Source organism: Poeciliopsis prolifica, unplaced genomic scaffold (genome assembly GCF_027474105.1).
Source record: "Poeciliopsis prolifica strain line A6 unplaced genomic scaffold, Auburn_PproV2 SCAFFOLD014, whole genome shotgun sequence".
NCBI lineage: Eukaryota > Metazoa > Chordata > Actinopteri > Cyprinodontiformes > Poeciliidae > Poeciliopsis > Poeciliopsis prolifica.
Window position 1 is genome coordinate 4,478,454 of NW_026562389.1, and position 21,126 is coordinate 4,499,579.

Below are 21,126 nucleotides of genomic sequence, written 5' to 3' on the forward strand. Positions count from 1 at the left end.
GAAATGGGGAGGAAATAAAAAAAAACCAGCTAAAACAAATCTTTAGCTAACATGTCTGTTGTGGAGTGTTAGCTGTGGACTGCAGTTGGCAGCTACAGGAAGGAAAATAACCTTCATCTTCCACTAGTCCTAGCTAAAATTAGTCATTCATGATCTCCTTTGTGTTAGGGTTGGTGTTGCAGAGGAGCAGTAGGGATTATTAGCCATAATTAAAGTTCATTGTCATGAGTGTGAAGTGCACAATTCAGAGACTGAGATCTGAACAAAAGTCAGGAAGCCAAATCAATCTTTAATGTGCTTACGGCCAGAGAACAGAAATCCATGGACTGAGGAAAAATGTGCTCTAACAAACTCAGAGTTACACAGTTGCTTTATTCACCTCTCTCTCAGCTAACATAGGCATAGATTTAATCTTCAAGGACCAAACATAGAAAAACAGACTGAAGGAACGGTTCAACTTTGTATGCTCATTCACTGTCATGTCTACGGGATGCGAAAACTAAACACTCTATCTTCGTGCAGGAAAGGCCACAGAAAAAAACAGCAAGTTCCCAGACGACCCGTCTGGGAAACTTTAGCAAACACATCTTATTTAAATAGTTTGCACACCCTCTGCATCTGCACGGAAAAACATCTTGACTATGATACAATAACATTAGAATTATGTGATACAGAAAAAAACGCTGTATGATGCATGAATACAAACATTTTCTCTTTAAAAAAAAATTCACTTCACATGAGCAAAAACAATGAACCATGAAGCCAGACGGTAGAAGTCATGCTGGAATGCAACGTAAAAACCGTTAATTAAACAAATATATACATTTGCTTGTTTCCAGACTTGCATTATCTTTATTTTTCTACTTAATTTTCAGTGGAGGTCTTAATTGTGCAGCATTAACATCATAGTTGTGCTCATGAATACAAAAAGTAGCCCTTGCTGCCCCATCTGCAGGCTTTCTTTCCCACCGTGAGGTGAAGACGGTTCGTTTTTCTTCAAGTGTTTCTCAGAGTAAACGACGAAAAGCTCCGTACATCTTTTCACCTTCATCTGGTTAATCAATGCTGGATAGCCAATTTCCACAATACTGACTGTGTCATCATTTTTCTCATTGTTCTGGACATTTTGTGAAGCCTTCAGATTTGTAACATCAGACTTATTGAGAGGGTTGGTGGTTGAATTGGTGGTGAAGGAGACGTTCCCCGGTGCAGTGATGTTGCTTCTTGTGATAGTAGTTGTGCTAGCTGCAAAGGTTGTTGTTGTTGTTGTGGTTGTTGTTGTGGTGGTGGTCAGTGGTTTGGTTTGTGACCTCTGGTTCTCTCCTGGCAGAAGGTCTGTCCTTTTCATGCAGGAGGTCATGAACTTGTCAAATTCCTCAGGTGGTTGATTGAACTTGTAGTCCCTGCTGTAGTCGTTGCTGTCAGAGGATTTCATACCATATCGCTTGTACATGTAGTAGTTGTAGTAATACTCCTGGTGGGGATTGTGGAAGTGGAAATTGGGATGGGGGAACTTCCCTAATCCGTAGCCCAGGGCCATTCCTGCCATCGCCCCTCCAGCCGCCGCCATTGCCGCACTGCGTCCGAACCCTTTGGATTGATCAGACGGAACAAATCCCATTTTCTGAACCGAGAGAGAGAAGGGAGAACCACCCCCACCTCCGTAACCACCATATCCAAAACTCCCACCGTAATGAGGGCTCAGAATTCTGTTGTTTGGGTTGTGGTTGATGTAGCTACCTGGATAGTTTCCATAACCTCCTACATACCCTGGAGCTGGGAAATGGCCGGCAGGAAACTGTGGGTACTGAGGGTACTGAGGATAGCCTCTTGCTGGATATTGAGGTTGGTTACCTGGGTACTGAGGATAGCCTCTTGCTGGATATTGAGGTTGGTTACCTGGGTACTGAGGATAGCCTCTTGCTGGATATTGAGGTTGGTTACCTGGGTACTGAGGATAGCCTCCTTCTGGTTGCTTAGGGTAACTTCCTGAATTTGAAGTGGGTTTTTTGGCCTTATCCAGGATTGAATGTTTAGTTTTGGCATCCAGATTGGTTTTTATCTTTGTCGTCTTCTTAAAAGGATTTGACAGTCTGATTTTGCCTGCAACTGAGAGATGAATGTGAGCTAAGAGAACGGACAGGCACAGGAAGGCCAAAAGCTTCATCTTTACTCTGCAAACGTTAAAAGAAAAATTAAATATATTATTGTCTCATAACATTCAAACATACTCAAACATAAAATAAGCATGACATATTTTAATTTACCAGATAATCTGGTTATTTCTGTAGAAATGGGATTGTAGAAACTTAAAGTGGTTTTTAAACATTTTCTTTGTGACAGGCGTCCAGTTTGCTTATTGTTTTGGTTGAAGAAAACTGAAAAAATATTTTGTCATTTCTCAGCAATATAAACAGGATTTAAGTCTGTCTTCATTTGGAAACATTTAGAGTTCAGCAATTAAGAGATTTAAATGCACCAAGATGGACTTCAGAGTATTCGTTAATGAGTAAATGTGGTCTTAGTTAACATGACAACAGAAGAAAGTTTAGAAAGCTACAAAAGATAATCACTTTGTTTGGCATCCAACATTTTTATAAGATTTTGATTTAAAAGTCGTAGGCTTGTCGTAATTTATTCTTGAATTGTGGTTGGGGGCCACCAAAAAAATCAGTCCTGGGCCAGAAATGGCCCCCGCACCCCACTTTGAACACCTTTATGCAAACTTTCTCACATCTTTCTAACTCAACATTCTCATCAAGGACCAGGGTTTCCCCCAGAAAACTTGTTAAGCCCCCCATGTTTTTGAGGTAAAACAAGTTTAAAGTTGACAGGAAATTTTAACACATCACCTCATAGTTATGTGTTATTGGAAAACTGGAAGATTGATACCTGAACACCAACTATAAAGTCTTAAACAAAAAAAAAAAAGGCAATTATGAAAAAAAACTAAAATAAATAAACAATGCTAAGCCTAGTGGGGACACAAGTAAATCCTGGTGGCCCACCAGGCTTATAATACACTGAGGGAAACCTTGAAGGACTGTTCCCTGTCATTATCATTAAATTACCTTGGAGAAATGTTTGTTTCTTTTATTTTTTTCTGCTGTTTTGTCTTTAAAACTTGGATTTAGCTTCTCTTTTCATTCGGAAAATTATATTCTTTTTTTATGCAATCAAAATTGTATTGAGTAAAAAGGTTTAGGCTCCTCTCTGACCAGATAAGGAGCATCTGGTCACAAGGTCACTTGTCTGAGCTCTTACACATTCCTAAATTCTCGTACAAATCAAACTTTATTATATTTTGAGGATTGATTAAACTGACGTGGCTGGTAAAAAAATAGTGGGAAATAAAAGAAAGGCATGCTCAGATGAAAGCCTCCACACGCTTGAGCTCGGCCCACCTGTCGCCACCATGAAGCTGTCAGGCTGAAAATAGATCCAGATCCACAACAGGCTGCAACTCTTCACTCCTGTTTGCAGTTTGTTTTAAAAGCTCAAAACTTTACATTGAAGTTCTTAAAATAAGACAAATATAAAACCCTGAAACGACCTCTACATTCTTTGATTCTGTTGTTGTTGAAGTAAACTAAAATGAGAATTATCCACTGTAGAGCGTTAGCTCCGTCCTGTGACCCTAATTATATCCTGATTCTGTCTGTAATGTCCATAAAACCAGAGATAAACATACTGACCTGATCTCTCAGCACAGCAGCAAACAGAACTGTTTCCCGTCTGTCCTCTGCTCTCCTTAAGTTTCAGCCCCTCCTGCCTCTGATGTGACCCACTGTGAATAAATTAAGAGGCAGAGATCCGTTTTCCAGGCAGATTATTTGCATAGATTCATCTTTTTGTTCAACATCTCTAACAGAGAATATGAAGTGATCTGTCCAGATCAAAACTTTGATCAGATGTTTCTTCATAAAACAAACTTCAGGGCGACTCCATCCGAAACCAAGGAGAAGAAATCATCTGAGCGACTTTAAAAAAAAAAATCTTTTAATTGTTTAACGTTAGTATCTGCAGATGGTTTAGTAAATGCTGGTCATGAAATAAAATAAAAATCCTGCTCATCCTTGGGTTCGTTGAATCAGTATTTCACAAAGTTTTCATCCACAATATAAATAAACACGGACCAGTAAATATATATATGTACATAAATTATAAAAAAGGTTTTTGATCAGTAACGTAAATTTGTACACTCAAATCTTTAGACAGCATAGTTTCATTTCACATTTCATGGTTTTATTTCTGTGATAGTTGAGGCTCCTTATAACTTTTGCTCTTCTGAAAAATGATAAATATTACATAAAACCAATTTTTGCTGCAGAAACGCTTTAGAATAACAACCAATAAATAATTTAAATCCTCCCCAAGGAAGGTGAGGGACAAAAGTTTACTGGTAAAGAATGCTGGTTCCTATCAAATTAATGGAAAGTTCAGTGGAAGGAAAACAACTGGTGGAAATCCATGTGCAGTACACTCATGAATGTTGACATTTCTGAAATAAAATAAATTTAATTTGTCCTTTTTTAATTTTCCAAGGACCTGAATCTAAGAAAGATAAAAAAAAATTGCCAATTAGTTGCTAATTTTTTGATTTTATGTTTGATATTCTAATTTCACATTAACATCTCATAAACAGCAACATGAACATTTTTTTTGTTTTCTCTACAGTAAAAACATGAATTATTTTTGTTACATTTATTCTTATTCTTTTCATTTATTTTTTTGTTTTTACATTATATTTAATGAGTGAATAAAAACAAAAAAAATAAATGCTGAGAAGCTCCAATAAAGTTGAGTAAATGAATGAAGCAAAGCGTTGTAAAGGATTGGATCATTTCTTTAATTTCATGGATTCTGTTTCGTCGTTTTGGGAGATTGATGTTGGATAATCTGGACCACAGTTTCATTTCTGAGCCAACATTTCCAGACAGATGATGGCGGCTTGATGAAGAAAACAGAAATAAAACAAAACGACAAGTAGAAAAAGGCATCGAGAATAAGAAACGCTGCAGGTTTGGTTCAATATCAAATCTGGTGTAGTTGCTGCTTTAGTCTCATCTTCGCTCTTCATCGTTAAACATGGAGCTGCAATTCTCCTAATCCCATCTGAGCGAGAGATCCAGAGATTAAGTCACTGTTCAGGGGGAAATGTTGGGTTTTAAATCTGGCAGCAGAGCGCACACACAGCAAAGCAGCTACAGTATGTTTATGCTTTTGTCACGTTTCACAGAGTTAAAAAAAAAGAACTCTTTCAATATCAAACCAATGATTAACACAGCAGGGATTCATATGGATTATCTAGGGCTGGGCAATCAAGATCCATACATTTTGTCACTTAATCAAATCCTTTTTTTTTTTTTACACTAATGGGTTTCCGAATATCAGTGATGTCAGTGGCCGAAGGCAGCCATCTTGTTTCACAGCTTCTATTTATTTGAATTCAGATCAATGCTATGACAAAATGTTAGAACTGAGATTATTTTAAATTACGAGAATAAAGTCGTAGTTTTATAAGAACTCCAACTCTTTTTCAAGGTTTGAAACACTGGCCTGTTAGCGCAGTTTTTTGTGAAGTTTTATAATCTTTTAAACACATCAGATTATCATCAGTGCAAACAACAAAAAAAATAAACTGCGTGAACCGAGGCGATCACATCAGATCTTAAACATTTATTTTTAAGAGATTTTCTGGTAAAGTGCATCTTTATTTTACTGATATTCTGACTTTATTCTCATAATTAAATATTCTTGTAGCCGGAGTCTTAAAACATCTCAGAATGGATGATCAAAGTAAAAGACACTTTTTGAAAATATTTTCTGTAATTTCTTCTATATAAAATGGAAAAAACCAAGATTACAATTAGAAATGGTATAAAGAAAAAACATCAGCTTGTATTTATAAGCCCTGCAACCAAATAACTTTAAATTTCTTGGATAAACAGAACAGAGATTATGATTATTATGCATTAATTTCAGGATTTGTGCAGAACAAAGATGGGGTCAAAATAAAAATTTAAAAAATGATAATGACTGAAGGAGGGAAAATCCATCTGTACACTATTTACCTGCTACTGCCATGATAAAACTATTCCCAAATATATGAGCAACATCAAGAATATTCTCTTTTTAGCTCTAGCTCTAGTGTTCAAAGCAAAACAAATATGCAAAAAATATATTTATATATTTATCTGTACGTGTTTGTACAGATTGTCCTGTCAGTGGTTTACTAGTACAGACTGATACCAGTCAAATATTCAGGAGTGAAACTCTATGTCTTCATTTGCTGATTCACATAAAAACTACATTTCCCCCCCAACATAGAAACATTTGATTCCTGACATTCTGGGTGTAATTTCATAAATTTCTGCTGAATATAATCCTCATTTTGGACAATAAGAACAGAAAACTGAATGTGGGTTCAGCAAAGTTTTTCTGGGGAGTTTTTAAAACCATCAGCAAATAAAACCAACCTGATAGGAGTCAAAGTGCGCGAGCCTTTGCATAGCAAACTGTACAGAGCTGCTGCTGCTTCTCCGGCGCAGGAGGAAAATATATATAATATTTACAAATTTACACACAGAGGAAGAAGGGGAACGGAAACGGGATTTCAGAGCTAAAGAAGGACAGAGACGAGTCTGAACGGATCTGAACGCCTCGACCAGATACGAGGTCAACGACGAAGTTAGTAGGGGTCAACGTGGTGAACATGGAGGCGAAGCAACAATTAGGTCCCAGACTGTCCCGGATCGGGGCCCACACTGTCCCGGATCGGGGCCCAGACTGTCCCGGATCGGGGCCCAGACTGTCCCGGATCGGGGCCAAGACTGTCCCGGATCGGGGCCAAGACAGTCCCGGACATGAACCCGGGTCCTCCAGCTTCATCACAGCTGCTCCTCTTCACACGCCGTTGGCGCTCATCTTGCTCTTCTGGGACACTTCGGTCGCCGCTTTAGCCTGAAAATATAAAATTATTCAATAAAGTTTCATCCCAGACTTTAGGCTGATTTATCAATTAACAACAACATATATTAAAAAATATATAAATATTTACTGAAAACCATCAGAAAGTTAAAGTGAGATGCCATAGAAGTGAGTTAGTGTTGGGTCGGTTATTTAGAACAGAACTATTAATCCCACAATGGAGACAGTAAAATAAACTCCATTTAAAGGAGACATGATGGCGATATAAAACATATTCTTTACTTTTACGGCACAAATTCATTCCAAGACAATCAAATTTTAGTCTAGTTATTTCTGCCTACTTTAAGCTCCTCTCTGAATACCACCATGTATTTGAAAAGCATTAGTAGAGCCTCCTGCACAACCAACAAGAATGCCACGAGTGGTTTCTGAATGAAAAGTCAACAACAAAACTTTTGTCTTATTCAGCACAGACAGCGTTAAAACTAGTTGACCAAACATGCTGGAGCTCTGCTTTGGTTGCTAGGTAACAGGCTGTGATTTTCTCAGTGAATTTTGCATAATTGGTCCACTTTAATATAAAGATATGCAACACTGGTCTGACCTGAAGAACCTCAGCAGGAGTTAACGGTTTGTCCAGAACCACGGGGGCTTTGTCCCGCAGCTCCTCCACCTGCAGCAAACCGGCAGGAAAATGTAAAGACGACGTAAACAGGGTCAAATTATTTCCATCAAATTCTGTGCATTTTCATTTCATATTAAACAGAGTTTTAAATCAATGTTTTGTGTTTTTATAGTGTCCCATAAAAGCTTCGTCTCATCTGTGGCCGACTTTGAAAATCATAAATAAATCATTAAAATCACAAAACAGGCTAAAAAAAAAATCCTTTTAGTTACCAGTGACACTGAAAAGTCATATTTTAACCGTTTTTAAGAATTCATTTTGCTTATAGAACCATGGAAGACGTTTTAGAAAAAGATGAAGGAAAATAAAATGAATACTTGTCATAGCAACAAGTTAAAACTTGATGTAAATGAATGAAAGATGGTTAAATAGCTGCTAAGGTGTTTAAAATGTATCAGACTCAAATCAAATTTAAAAGCTCAGTTTCCTTTTTCTGGTTTACAAATAAAAATGAGATTTATCTAATAATTTGTTCCTAGATTAAAGTAAAATGGCCCATTTTTGGCTAAATATTGAATTATTTTGAGGAATCTGGAAATAAATTCGGCTGAAAACAGAACAGATTTAATTAAACGTATCAATAAAACCGACTCCAGTTAGAAAATCTAAATCCTCCTGATGGCCTAAACTCCACCGTCTCGTTACACAAATTAAATTATTAATTTATTATTTTTAGGAGCTGCTGACCGGTCTGTCTTTGATGATGACTGCCGGGTCCGCCAGTCGCTCTGACCCAGTAGCAGTCGGGTTTGCTGCTGGGTTTTCTGCAGGAGAAGAAGCAGCTTTCTGCAGAACAAAAACAAAAAAATCTGATCTCGGAAAAACTGCAGTGAAATTTTATCTCAGAAATTTCAGTCGTTTTAAAGTTTAAGTTTTAGCACCACAAATGTGGACTTTATCAGAGTAAAGCCCTTTAAGACTCAAATCTCCGCCTGGACAATCTCCGCCTGGACATTTTTGCTTAATTTAATTGTACAAACTTCTTTAAATATCCTGTCAGTAAATATTTTGCCCATTTCTCCACAACAACTGAAACTTTCAGCATCTAGCAGTTATTTACGATTTACCGTCTATTAAATGAGTGTTTCATCAGATTAAAATGAAGAAAAACACGCTTCCTGCAACGGCGGGATTGAGATTACCGTAATAACCCGATATTGGCTGGAAAGTTCAACGTCTTCTTTCAGAAAACGCAAAGTATCACAGAGTTACGGTACCGCAAAGTTGGCTTGTAAAAGTGTGTTGTGATTAGAGGCAGCTCTGCAATTCATCTGGATTAATAATCAGTGCAGCGGTTTTGATCTCACCTCCAGCTTGGGAACCGGCGGGATGACGGGCGGCTTTGGCTTCAGGTCGGTCAGGTACATGGCTCTGGAGAGCAGCAGCAGCGACGGAGGAACGTTCTCCTTCAGGTGGAGGTCGAGCCACTGAGCCGACGGAAAACATTCATCAGAAACACGGAACCGCCTGCAGGCGGCTCAGATTACGATGTGCGAGCGCCGCTACCGACCTGCTGCAGCTGCTGGCGGAGCTGATCGCTGGTGAGACCCAGAGAACGCATCCCACGACTGCGACACGCCGCCTGCAGCTCCGACACGCTCATGGCCGCCACGCCCTCCGCCGAGATCATCTGAGAACGAGAGGAAGCTGGAACCATCTTTTCTTCTTTACAAAAGATTTTCACACAATTTTAACTGATTTCCAGCCTTGAAAGGTTTTTAAAATGTTTAGAAACACAGTTTGAATTCCCAGAGCTGCAAAATCTCTGTGGTTTTCCTTAGTAATTATTTTAATAAACAATAATATGCAAGGTTGCACACTCTCAAAGGAGAATAATTTTTTATTTATTAAATTAAAATTGATCAAAACTGGAAGTGGAAAATGTTTTAAATATCTAAAATAAAATATATGGGAATATAGAACACACACAAACCAAATTAATAAATGAAATTAATCTGTAAACACATTTTCCATTTAAAAAAACTACTAACAATCAGAATGGAAATAATTCTAATAATTTTAATTAATCAAATAATTAATTTATTATTGTGGAAGATACTAATGGCTTGTGATCATATTCTACATTCTGCAGCAGGGACAAAGTCCTCTAAAGTATAAAAGTTTAATGTTTTGAATGTCACATCTGGTCTGTGAATATCAAACAATAATTTAACAACAAAAAAAAATTTTTAATATATGAAATACAAGATGATCAATAATTCCTTAAGACATTAGGAATCAGAAATATTCAAAATTCAAACACAAGATACAAAGAAAGTCACACAGAAAATCCCCAAAAAGAGAAACTCTTAGTATGTTTTCTGGAATTTGGCAAATATAAATTACTTTGTTAATTATAAATGACCTGAAACAAGAAAAGTTTAACCTGATTTAACTTCAGACCGAGAGAAAAAAAGTGCGTCTTTATAAGATGGATGAAAATATTTCAAACCTGTGTTCATTGAATATCAGTACTTTCCAAACCTTGAAATCATGAAATGAAATTCAAGGATTTTCAAGGATTTCCAGCCTCACCCTGTTTTTCTGCTCTGATGGAAGCTAAATGATCCCGAGGCGTTTAGTCTCACCTCGTCGTCCGACTTGATGGCTCTCAGTTTCATCATCAGCTGGAAGCGCAGCAGGTTGTTGGTGCCGATGGGCTGCAGCTCCAGCAGTTTGCACAGAGCCACCAGCTGGGGGCGCTCCAGGTGCTCCAGCGTCAGCTCGTCTTCAAACAGCTTTGAGAAGCGGACGATCTCCTTCGTGGACGGCTGCTCGCCCGTTCCCCGAACCTAAGACAGGAAATTTCATATTTAAGCTACAAACAGACATAAATACCTCTTTAGTTCATGAAGAGGAGTAAAAATATCAGGTTATATCATTTAGATATAAACATTTCAAACTAAATAAGCTTTGTCATTTACTTAGGGGTGTTCAAAGTGTGGCACAGGGGCCATTTATAGCCCTTGGATTGATGATATTGTGGCCCCCCCATCAGGAGTTCAAGAACACTACAAATTGTTTTTCTACTGAATTTTTTATTTGTAATCAGGGTAAAATTATTACTTATGTAATTTTCTCACAATGGAAATTGTTAAGTACAACAAAAATATTGGCTTTTTTAAAGTCAAGCTGTTGTTACAAGTACAGCTAAATTTATCCAGGAATCCAAATTTGCTGGAACGAAATCAACTTTAATTTATAAAACTTTTTGAAATAAAAGTGTTTTACATTTTAAAACTAGATGCCTTTATTTTAACAAAGCAAATACGCAAAATCCTTTTTGAGTTTTGGACTGAATAACTTCTCTTTCCAATAATTGAAAAAAGCTACTTAATTTGCTGAGTTTTATTTCTTTCTTTCTTTTAAATTCTCGGCCAACAAGATATAAAGTTTTGCAGCCTGATATTTTCTCTCCTGGAGTGATCGTGTTGGTGGCATTAAATGTCAAGTGGAGTCACGCGTAATGAATATTGAATAAATACACAAACTGCTTGACATAAGCTCTGTATTATGTGAGCTTTGGGCTTGCCATATTCCACAACATGCCCTCCAGAACCCATAAACTCCTTTAGAAACAAGCAGGTAGATCCTAACCATGTTGTAACACTTCATCATCTTGTATTGCGTTGGTATGGAGTGCTTTTAGTGCTAAGCAATAAAAAGACACGACATTTCTCTTGTTAAAGAGGAAGGACGAAACTTTAGGAGGAATACAGCTACAAGAATCCTAAATCAACTATAGATCCAATTCATATGATGTAATAGTTTATTCTGCTGTGATAAAAGTTAAAAAATGTTGCTGTGTTTCACCTTCTGAACGTATTTGGAGAATCTCTGGGTCTCATCCTCAATCTGGGCTTTAGCTTTGTTCCTTCGGGCCATTTCAGCGATGGTTTCCTGGAGGAACTTGGCCAACTCCAGCTTCGCAGCCAAACCCTTCTTCTGCTTCTCCTCCTGCAGAAACAAAAACATTTACTACAATGAAAACAAAATTTAACAGTGTAGCTTATACTGTGTATGGTGCTGTACACATGACAATGTTGTTTTTCTTTAAATAAATCTGTTTTTTCTTTCTTTGTTAATAGTGTGAAAAACAAACAGTTGCAACTAAAACATTAATAGTGTTGCTATTGCTTAATATTATGCAGGTAAAGAGGTTTAGTAAATATAAGCTGCATTAAATGTTTTTTTTAAAAAAAAGCCAAGAAACCAAATTAAATATAAATATACAAAGTATTTTTCTTTAAATAAAACTTGCATAAAAGCCTCTACAGTCAGGATGAACATTTCAGCCACACGCCTAAAATGTTTTCTGTCAAACTGAGACGTCTGATGAGTTACGTAATCGCAACAAGCCGTGGAAAGGTCACCGAGGTCAAAGGGCATACAGAAACACGAACCTTTTTAGACTCCGTCTCAAAGGTCGATGGCAGCATTTCTGGAAACAGCTTGAGGAAGACAGGAAGCAGGAACTCCATAAAAGGAACGATGATGAACACCATGAAGGGAACGAGGCGGAAGAGGTCGGCGCAGGTCCTCATCAGCTGCAAACGCAAATAAAACGATGCGTCACAAACTGACGAGTCTGACCCGCAGCTCTGCTGACGACATGCAACATGTGGCTTCCCTCTTACAAAATAATTCTAATTTAGATTTACCAGGGTTTACACCAGTGTATTATAAGCCTGGCGGGCCACCAGGCTTTATTTGTGCCTCCACCAGGCTTAAATAATTTGTTTTTTAATATTTGCATTTTTAAGCCTTGATAGTTGGTGTTCAGGTATCAATCTTCCAATCTTTCAAAAACACATAATTATCAAGCAATATTTTCAAATTTCCTGTCAACTTTAAACATTTTTTAACTCAAACACACGACGGGCCGCTGGCTGAATGACTGGCCTGTCGTCTGACCACATTTATTTATATTCATTTTGTTCAATGTTACTGAATTTTAGGCAACAAAATGTTTAGTTTTTCCATTTAAAAAAAGAAAGGAATTGTTTTGCTCATTTGCATGTTTAATGTATTCCTAGTATTAGATTAAAAAAAGAGGCTTATGTGGTTAAGATTAAAAATGTGCCAATTTTTTACCCAATTAATCATCATTATAACTGATAGATTAATCAATTACCAAAATAATCATTACTTGAAGCCTTACAACTTTGGGAAAAGATCATTTTAATTCTAGCCGACCAAATTTATTTTAATCAAATTATTAATTTTGCAAGTGCAGCAAGAAATGGGCACATTTCTGAAAAGACTAAAATAATGTCGCTTTTTAAAAACATTTTCTGTCTCTTGTTTCTATTTTAGAGAAGATCATTTTTAAAATCTATTTCTCTGTGAAATTAAAGTAAAAATCTATTCAAACTGATATCAAAAATGCCTAAAATAATCACAATACGTCTTTAAAATTATTGTTTTATAATTAAAAGTCTCAACAGCAACTTCTAAATTATATTATAAATGCCAGATGGACGTTTGCAGATTTTAAAAATACATAAAAATAAATATATTTTTAAGATTTTCTTCTGGAAAAAGTTTGTTTTTGGGGAGAAACTATTGATTTTATTGAAGATGTTGGTTTGATGAAGCTGATCAGCTGATATCCAGAAATTCAAACCAGATAGATCAATGATGGATAATAAAGCAGAAGCATCGTCTCACCCTCCGCCTCTCCCTGCGCGTCAGGGCCTGTCCGTGCAGCAGAATCCACACAGTCCTCCCAGCGATCTTTGTGTCGATTCCCAGCAACCTGAAGCCGTTGTAGTAATGCTTCAACTCGTCAACGATTCTCTGATACAGAGACTTTTTCACCATCGCCCTTTCCTGGGCTGGAGGAACCGCCGCTGCTGGAGCTGACGGCGGCTGAGAGTCCGTTACCATGGTAGGAGCAGCAGCAGCAGAGTCTTTTTTCTCCCCGTCCTGAGAAGCAGCTGGAGACGTTTTGGTGTCGTCCTGCTTCACATCCTGGAGCCAAACGGCGGAGCTGTGCAGAGCCCGAGCGAGCAGGACGGAGCCGTCGCCACGGCTGAGGGAGTGGGCGCAGTGATGGTGGCCGTAGCGGGAGTGTCTGGGAGGAAACGAAGACGAGGCGTGGCGGGGAGCGTCTACGCACAGATACGCTCTAGAGGACAGAGGGGAGCAGCTGTGCCTCTTGGACAACAAGTACGATCCTCTGAGGACGGAAAAAACATGAATTAATGATCAGTTATCTTAAGGTCAATCAATATGTTTATTCACTCAATTTAGTAAATGTTAATGTACAAACATCTTATAACTTTTACTCTACATGAGTGAAAATGGAGCAGGAAGAAGAAAAATCCTGTTGCCTAAATCTTTATATCAGTGCCTTATTAGTTTCAATGTATTGAGGTTTATTGCTTATTGTTACAGTTTTAGTTTTAAAATAGAAAATATTATTCAGAGACTGTTTTATGAGCTTCATATATGAATCTACATATTAAGACAGCTGATTTTTATATAGTAATTAATCATTTCTGTTTGCTTAATTAGGTCTAGTGATATAAAGATTTCGCTCAAACTTATCAGAATCCAATAAAAAAACAATTAAATGTTCTAAAAAAACAAAAAAGGAAAATTGTGGCTAAGTAATACTAATTAGGCAATAATAATCAAATAAAATGCACCATAATTTTGCTTTCTCATTAGTCATTCATCTGCACAAAATAATTATGCATTTTTATTTATTATGTAAATATTTTACACTTTTATAATCCAAAATTATCCTAACACGTTGCCTTATTACAGCTTAATGCAGTGAGACATAAAACCATGTATTTATTTAAAAGTTTGTCTCAATCTGGTTCTGCTTGTGTGAAACTTCGCCTGGCCTAATTATCAACTTTCTGTCTGAACGTCGAGGATCTCTGAGCCTCGACGTTCCTCAACTTTCTCTGCAGAAAAAAAGTGATGAGCCGCTCCTCTTTGTGCAGAACAGAAAAACCATCTGGGAGTCAGGAATAGACAAACCAGGCCAGCAAAGGCAGCAGGACATGAATCCAGAACCCGGAAGCAGATTTACAACATAAGAACTAAAAACTGAAGCCATCTTTCTAGGTAAAGAAATCTTGTTTTCAGAGGGAACAGCTCAGGCAGAGCCAGTTCCAGTACCTATAAATAAATGTTCATATTGTCAAAAGGTTTTGGTGAATCATGTTGAGCCGCTCCTCTTTATCTCTTTCTAGGAAACACTTATTCTGTCTAGGAAGTGATTTATGGTTTCAACAGTGAGAAATGCTGCTGTTCACCTCAACTATGCCTCTTCGTTTAATTATAATTCCAACCAACAGTCAGATACTTTAATAAGAGACATATTTATGCTTCCTCAGAAAATACATCTGATCAAAAAACAATGATGAAATCATCATTGGTAAGTTAAAGGTTCAGATTTTATTAATACTGATGGATATACTTTTTAAGACCACATCAAATACTTTAATTTCAAGGTCTAAGAACTGGATAAAATTGAACCAAAACGATATTTGATTTTTAAATATCGTAAATGTTTTTGATTTTGTAGTTTTAAATATATTGTTTCATACATTGCTTTTTCATCATTTTATTATATTTACTGTTGATGTCTTCATTTAAATTAACCTTTAAAAGGTCCTTCCAGGGACAGGTGTCGCAAATTAGCGAGCTAAAGCTAAAAACATTGTGATGCAGCCATTAGGTTGTCTTGATCTGTTTCTTCTATCTGCCGTCTTCAAATAAAAATTTTAATAATAATAGTTAGAGCTATGATGGTTTGAATAGGGTTCCTAATCTGTGGCATTTTAGAAAAATTAGAAGATGAAAATATGGCATCATAAACATCTTCAGTAAATTATATGTTAATTGATTTATAAGAAATTGACAAAAGGGGAGAACTGATGGAGTCAAGAAGACAAAATCAAACTACATCACTTTAAATGGCTGGTAAAACTTATCTGTTAATCAATTTTTTGGTTCTTGAAGACTGAATTTTTATAAAATCTGAATTTTTTTTCCAACACTGCACTGCTCGAGTTTCCAAAGGTCAGAGTGACAACGGTTCACATCAAACCTATTATATTGTTTAACAAACTGTTTTACAGCTTCCATTTATTTGGACTTTCAATTTAATTCAGGTCAAATTTACAACAAAGTATCAGAGCCAGATTAAGATTTTAATTTACACAATACAGCTGTGATGGTGGGAGAATAAAGTAGTATGACAATAAAGGATTACTTTTAGCACAATAAAGTTGTAAAATTAGTAGGATAAAATTGTAATTGTACAACAACACCTGTACAAAAAATATTAAAAAACTAACTTAAAATGAGGAATATTGTGAGGTTATACTTTCGTATTGGTTTTACAGAAAGAAATGCTTCATTTTTTTAAACACACCAGCATCAGGACTTTGAAATGCTCAAGAAAGAACTACATGACCAAGCTTTTTTTTAATTAAAACAACTTTTTTCCCGTAACTTTAAAGATGTTTTTTTGGTAAAGTTACATCTTTATGCCGCCAATATTCCGACTACATTCCTGCAATTAAAAGATTATTGTAGCCGTGCCCCGATAGTCCCATCGTACAACTCACAAAACATAATAAAAATAAAGCAACTTTTAAAAATATTTTCTGCCATTTGTAATTTCTTTATTAAAACAAAAAGAAAGACAAAAAAGTCCTACTTTAAATTCTGTCAACTTTTAGCAACATTCCTCTGTACAGTAATCTCAGCATCATGTTCTGAAATCTTACTCAATGAGAATCTCTTCTGCATGAAAGTGGATGCTTTTCTGCAGAACCCACACTTCGCTCTGACTTAGTACAGACTACCCCCAGTTGTTTGTCACTGTTTGCCCTGGTGATGAGTTATGTGCCCCACCGTTTACCTTGATCTGGTGACTGCCAGGAGCACCTGGTGACTAAAGACTGCCATTGCAGAGTCAGATCACGCTGTTCTGTCGAGGTTCACATGGAGACAGAGCATGCAGAGGTCAGGTAACAGTTCATGCATCAGCTGAGAAAACAGTAGCAATATCCAATTAATCACTTTGACAGTTTGATAGTACGGCTAAGTGCAGTTTGACAAACGCATGACTAAAAACTAAACGATTATAGGTTTACGCCTCAGATGTCTGCCTCATTAAACACCCATCTGACACATGCATCTATCTCATTGTATTCAGCCAAAGTAAAATAAGTAAATATAAACAATAGAGGTGCATGTTTTCAGAGCTTTGTTTAGTTGCTAAACAGTGAAACTTTTGACATGAAGCTCCGCGGAAAGTCTGCAACATTTTGGAAATTTTCCACTGACGTTCCTCGATGTACTTTTCAGCGCGATTTAAAAAGTAAAACCTGTCAGCAAACAAAGGCGAACGATACAGAATAACGCCATTCGCTAAGCTAACCGGTGTTGTGCCGTAAAAACACTCCGGTTCATCATGGGAAGCGCTTTAAAACCATTTGTTTTAAATATCAAAAATATCGTAAATACAATTTAAACATTATATAAAACCATTTTTAATACGCTAACTTATACATATGTTGTGCCGTTTATCATGGCTACCAGAGGTGGTGTGCCGAAAAGTGCACCCCAGATTGACGTGCACCTCCTTAGCTTAGCCTTAGCATTTTATTTGCTACAGCTATTTGTCAGCTGAAATGGAGTCCACTAACCTCCAGCGTCAGCGATCAAGCAATGGCTACCGCTGCTGACGGGGCGTCGGAAGGCTTCTAGGTGAGACGTGGACGATATTATCCATCCAAAACAGACTGGAGATGTCAACAGAATTCGCGAAAGAAATGTCTGGTGTTGTGATAAACCCATTTACAGTGGGTTTATGTTTTAAATCGTATCCGTGAGCGTCGAGTTTCTGCTCCAGAGCGTTGTAAGCGACAGCCTCCCCAGGAGGCTGCACATAAAGCTCACGTTGAGCATGCGCAAATGTTTGTGGCAATGAGCTAACAAAGAACGTCTATTTAAAAAGAGTATTTACTCCCTGAGTTTTTCTTTTGTTTTGTTTTGTTTTTTACTAAAACGTGCAAATTGTAAAGTGTGTCTGATATTTCATCCTTTCAGATGTGATATGTTAAGACAGCAATTATGAGCATCTACGCTTAATAAATAATACTGACGACACTGAGATTTCCAAAAATCGGAATCTTTACTGCACCCTAATTAGGACAAGGGTGTTAGAAAATGGATGAATGGATGGATAGCGACTTGACATTTGATTGGAAATTGTATGTGTTTCGTTTTATTATTCAGCACGTTTTATTCATAAAGACGTGCACCTCCTTTCATCTAGCACCCACAGGACTGAAAATTGAAGATAGGTTATCAAAGAGGAGTTCGGTTCGGAGTTCCAAAAGGTCGATGCAGAGTGAGACGTCTGGCATTTCACGACCTCGGAGCTGCAGATCAGCAGAGGAGGTTGAGAGAGCCAATCAGAGACGCTGTTGCAAACGTAAGGGCTGTATTTACGAGGTTACGTGCTACTGTAATTTATCTGCATTTAAACTGTTTATGCATATTTTTATTGCTATCTTCTGCTTTTAATATGCTTGTAGTTTTTCTGTTCGTGAAGCGTTGACCAAATCAAGTAAAACACACATCACACATCATCCTTCCCCTCGAATGTGTGAAATCTTTTCCTTGTATGGCAAGAAAATGTGTCATTTAATCATCAGTACGCTCTTCAAACCAGTTATGTTGACATCATACTAATTTAGATTCAAATATATCATAAATTAAAACGGTTTCTTATATTTCAGTAGGAGACAAAGCAACCTCAAAAGTAATTTTATATCAAGTAAATATATATTTATAAACATTCAGTGTTCTTTCCAGGGGAATCATAACATCATAAATCACTGAATTAATTTCAACCATCTCTGTAATGACAAGTACCACAATGTACTGTAATGTATTATTTTTATTTAAAAAAAAAAAGTGAATTCATGACATTAAGCAAATATTTATCATTACCATACCACAGCATACTATTTTTATTTATAAAAGGACTTTAAAATAATTTAATGTCTACAAAGAGCTGTACATATGCAAGTTAAACAGAGGTAAGTTAAATCATTAATGTGCAGGATGTGCAGAAGGCTTTAGTGAATAAATTTGTTTGAAAAAGATTTTTAAGTTCAGAAAGAAAAGAAAAAAGCCAATCACAATTTGCACATAAAGAAACTTAATAAGATTAATAGGCACTTATTAAATCTTTAATATTAAATTTAATGTTAAAGGAGCACTTATTTTCTAGCTTTCGTCAAATAGTCATGGTAATGGCTGTAGACTTTTTGAAGTTTTTTTCTAGCTTAAAAAATATTTAAGCTGGAAATATTTTTCCAACTTAAAAATATTTACATTTTTAAGCTGAAGATGAGCACCTGCACTGACTGACTGACTGACTGACTGACTGGAAACCTCCTGATTTAAAAGTTGTAACTTTGGTGTCTTATTGGACTCCATAAACTTTAGTTTAGTTAATCACTTAGTTTATAGAAGATCTGAATTAAGCTGACAAAACAACCACAAACCAAGTCCATGCTGCCTTTTTAATACTGACTACACAATATTCAGTGTCGACAAATGTCAGTTACCAACAAAAACAAAAAGATACACTATTCAAACACAAATAAAAATGATCGATTAATGCACATGTATGCATTTATCTAATCTACTATCATTTAATTTATGGCTGAATGTATTCACACGAAGAGGTAAACAAACTCATGTAAAAATACCAAAATTTTTATTAGTCTTGTACAGTGTATTATCATTACTATTATTGTTGTTATTGTGAAATTTGTTTTTATTGTTTTTAACACTTTTAAGAACTTCTTTGTGAACTTTTATGCTGCTGTTGTACCTGAATTTTTGTGGGAAAATAAAATCTGTTTCTATTGTGCTATAAAAGAAGAAAAAACTGCCTGATGAATGAATGCTAATTACAGCTTCAGATTATATTTGATCATATGATCTCATTACTTGAGTAAACTTTTCACCAAATAATTGAGTAATTTCTTGGGTGGCTACATTTTACTTTAACTCGAGTAAAAATATGTCGAAGTAGTGCTACTTTTACCTGATTACAATGTTTGGGTACTCTGCATCTTTACTTGACTGGTGTGACGTCACTCACACGTCAGAGTTTCAAATTCCGTGCTGAATGGAATGCAGCAATAAAAAAAAAAAACCTCATAGAGTTAGATGATTATATGGTGCAACAGCCTGCCATACACTGAACCAAGCGGGACTTAAAAGCGATATTACAGAGCGCTTTTGTGAAACTAAAGGAAGAGGACGCTAGAGATGAGCCTTGAGAAGGCAGGAGGGGCGAGAATTAGACGTGTCTTTCTCCAACAGGGTTCCGACTAAATGCTGGGGTCTTAGCACCGACGAAGAGCCAGGCTTTGGGATTGGATAGCGACCATACAGCGTAACAACACCCCCGCCCCCCATCATCATCTCCTCTGTTGAGAATTGCGTTAAAAAAGGAAAGGCCTGAGCTTTGTCAACATTACGGGATTAATATATTTTTTTATTTTTTGATCTTGTCCCCCCCTCCTGTAGATTAAGAGGAACGGTTGCAGGCTGGTGTATGTGTTTAGAATGGGACACGCTGAAGGTATTTGCATCTTTATTTCTCTGTTTTACCCGCATCTTTCGGCTCGGCATCAAAATCTGTGCTGCCCCTTCGCTCTTCCTCCGGAGCGACAAGCGTGTTTGGCGGGTCTGCGCCGTAGTTAGCCGTCCCCTCGCCTCCTCACGGGCGGGTATCGCTTGTTTCCGACACATTTTTCGCTCCGAACCGCCAGTGATGGAGGTTTAATCACTACAGACAATTTGATTTAAAGGGGCACAGGCAGCCATATTAGGAATGCAGCGTTAGCCAACATTAGCATCTCCTTTCATCTTTCCCATGTTTGCCCCGCATTACTGAACAACAGGAGACGCCTAGCTGTGTGTGTCTGGATATTAAAAGGCATTTAGTGGTTTCATGTTGAGATTTTCATCTCTATAAACCCCCGACGTCTTCTTATTTTGATCCATTTGATGCCCGGTAGCTTGATGCTAACATCGCAGGCAGCTAAAACATCATTCAGTGAAATATGTGTTTTTTCTGAGTGCGCAGTCGTTTTGTGATGAAACCAACACATTTATTGCCAGCTGTTATGATTTACTGAGTCGCTTGTGAGCGAAATGAATCCCCTGGATTGATGTTGGTGGCTTTTGACCGCTAATCGACACCGTATGGATGTTTACATTATTTACCTTTCGGTTGCTGAGGAGCCTGTGTGCGTCCGCACGTCCAGTCACATTGAGTGGATCAGTCCATTTCACTTCACGCTTTTAAACCCGATTAATCGATCATCACAGATATTAGATGTGTGAAAGCAGCTGCCGTGAGAAACCTCTTTGTTTTGTTTGTGAAAGCTCGTGTTGATGGGATTAAATGCACAAAAACAAAAGCCTGCAAAAGCTCAGTGCATTAA

The 21,126-nt window shown here is 37.1% G+C and overlaps 3 protein-coding genes across 10 annotated transcripts in view; 1 reads left to right on the forward strand and 2 right to left on the reverse strand.

Moving 5' to 3' along the window:
* Window positions 1-269: 269 nt before the first annotated feature.
* Window positions 270-3,891, reverse strand: LOC129365682 (uncharacterized). Of its 2 annotated transcripts, none has more exons than XM_055039038.1 (2): window positions 3,696-3,891; window positions 270-2,174 (listed from the first exon to the last, which is right to left on the reverse strand). In XM_055039038.1, the coding sequence occupies exon 2, from the start codon at window positions 2,165-2,167 to the stop codon at window positions 884-886; it is 1,284 nt and encodes a 427-aa protein (XP_054895013.1). In that variant the 5' UTR covers window positions 2,168-2,174; window positions 3,696-3,891; the 3' UTR covers window positions 270-883. The 2 variants fall into 2 exon arrangements, with proteins under 2 accessions (XP_054895013.1, XP_054895014.1); XM_055039039.1 differs by lacking the exon at window positions 3,696-3,891 and adding an exon at window positions 3,405-3,641.
* A 934-nt stretch (window positions 3,892-4,825) lies between these two features.
* letm2 (leucine zipper-EF-hand containing transmembrane protein 2) lies at window positions 4,826-17,530 on the reverse strand. 3 transcript variants are annotated; one of them, XM_055039704.1, is made up of 11 exons: window positions 17,296-17,530; window positions 16,506-16,574; window positions 13,286-13,796; window positions 12,019-12,162; window positions 11,429-11,572; window positions 10,204-10,407; window positions 9,126-9,245; window positions 8,923-9,042; window positions 8,303-8,401; window positions 7,535-7,603; window positions 4,826-6,963 (listed from the first exon to the last, which is right to left on the reverse strand). In XM_055039704.1, the coding sequence occupies exons 2-11, from the start codon at window positions 16,550-16,552 to the stop codon at window positions 6,907-6,909; spliced, it is 1,515 nt and encodes a 504-aa protein (XP_054895679.1). In that variant the 5' UTR covers window positions 16,553-16,574; window positions 17,296-17,530; the 3' UTR covers window positions 4,826-6,906. The 3 variants fall into 3 exon arrangements, with proteins under 3 accessions (XP_054895679.1, XP_054895680.1, XP_054895681.1); XM_055039705.1 differs by having other exon boundaries at window positions 16,506-16,633; XM_055039706.1 differs by lacking the exon at window positions 8,303-8,401.
* Window positions 17,531-19,900: 2,370 nt separating this feature from the next.
* nsd3 (nuclear receptor binding SET domain protein 3) overlaps window positions 19,901-21,126 on the forward strand; it is a 34,144-nt gene continuing 32,918 nt past the window's right edge. For all 5 annotated transcript variants that reach the window (XR_008606559.1, XM_055039358.1, XM_055039360.1 and 2 more), the window contains exon 1: window positions 19,901-20,258. The gene's annotated coding sequence lies outside the window, so the exon portion shown is untranslated. The remainder of the gene's footprint in view (window positions 20,259-21,126) is intronic.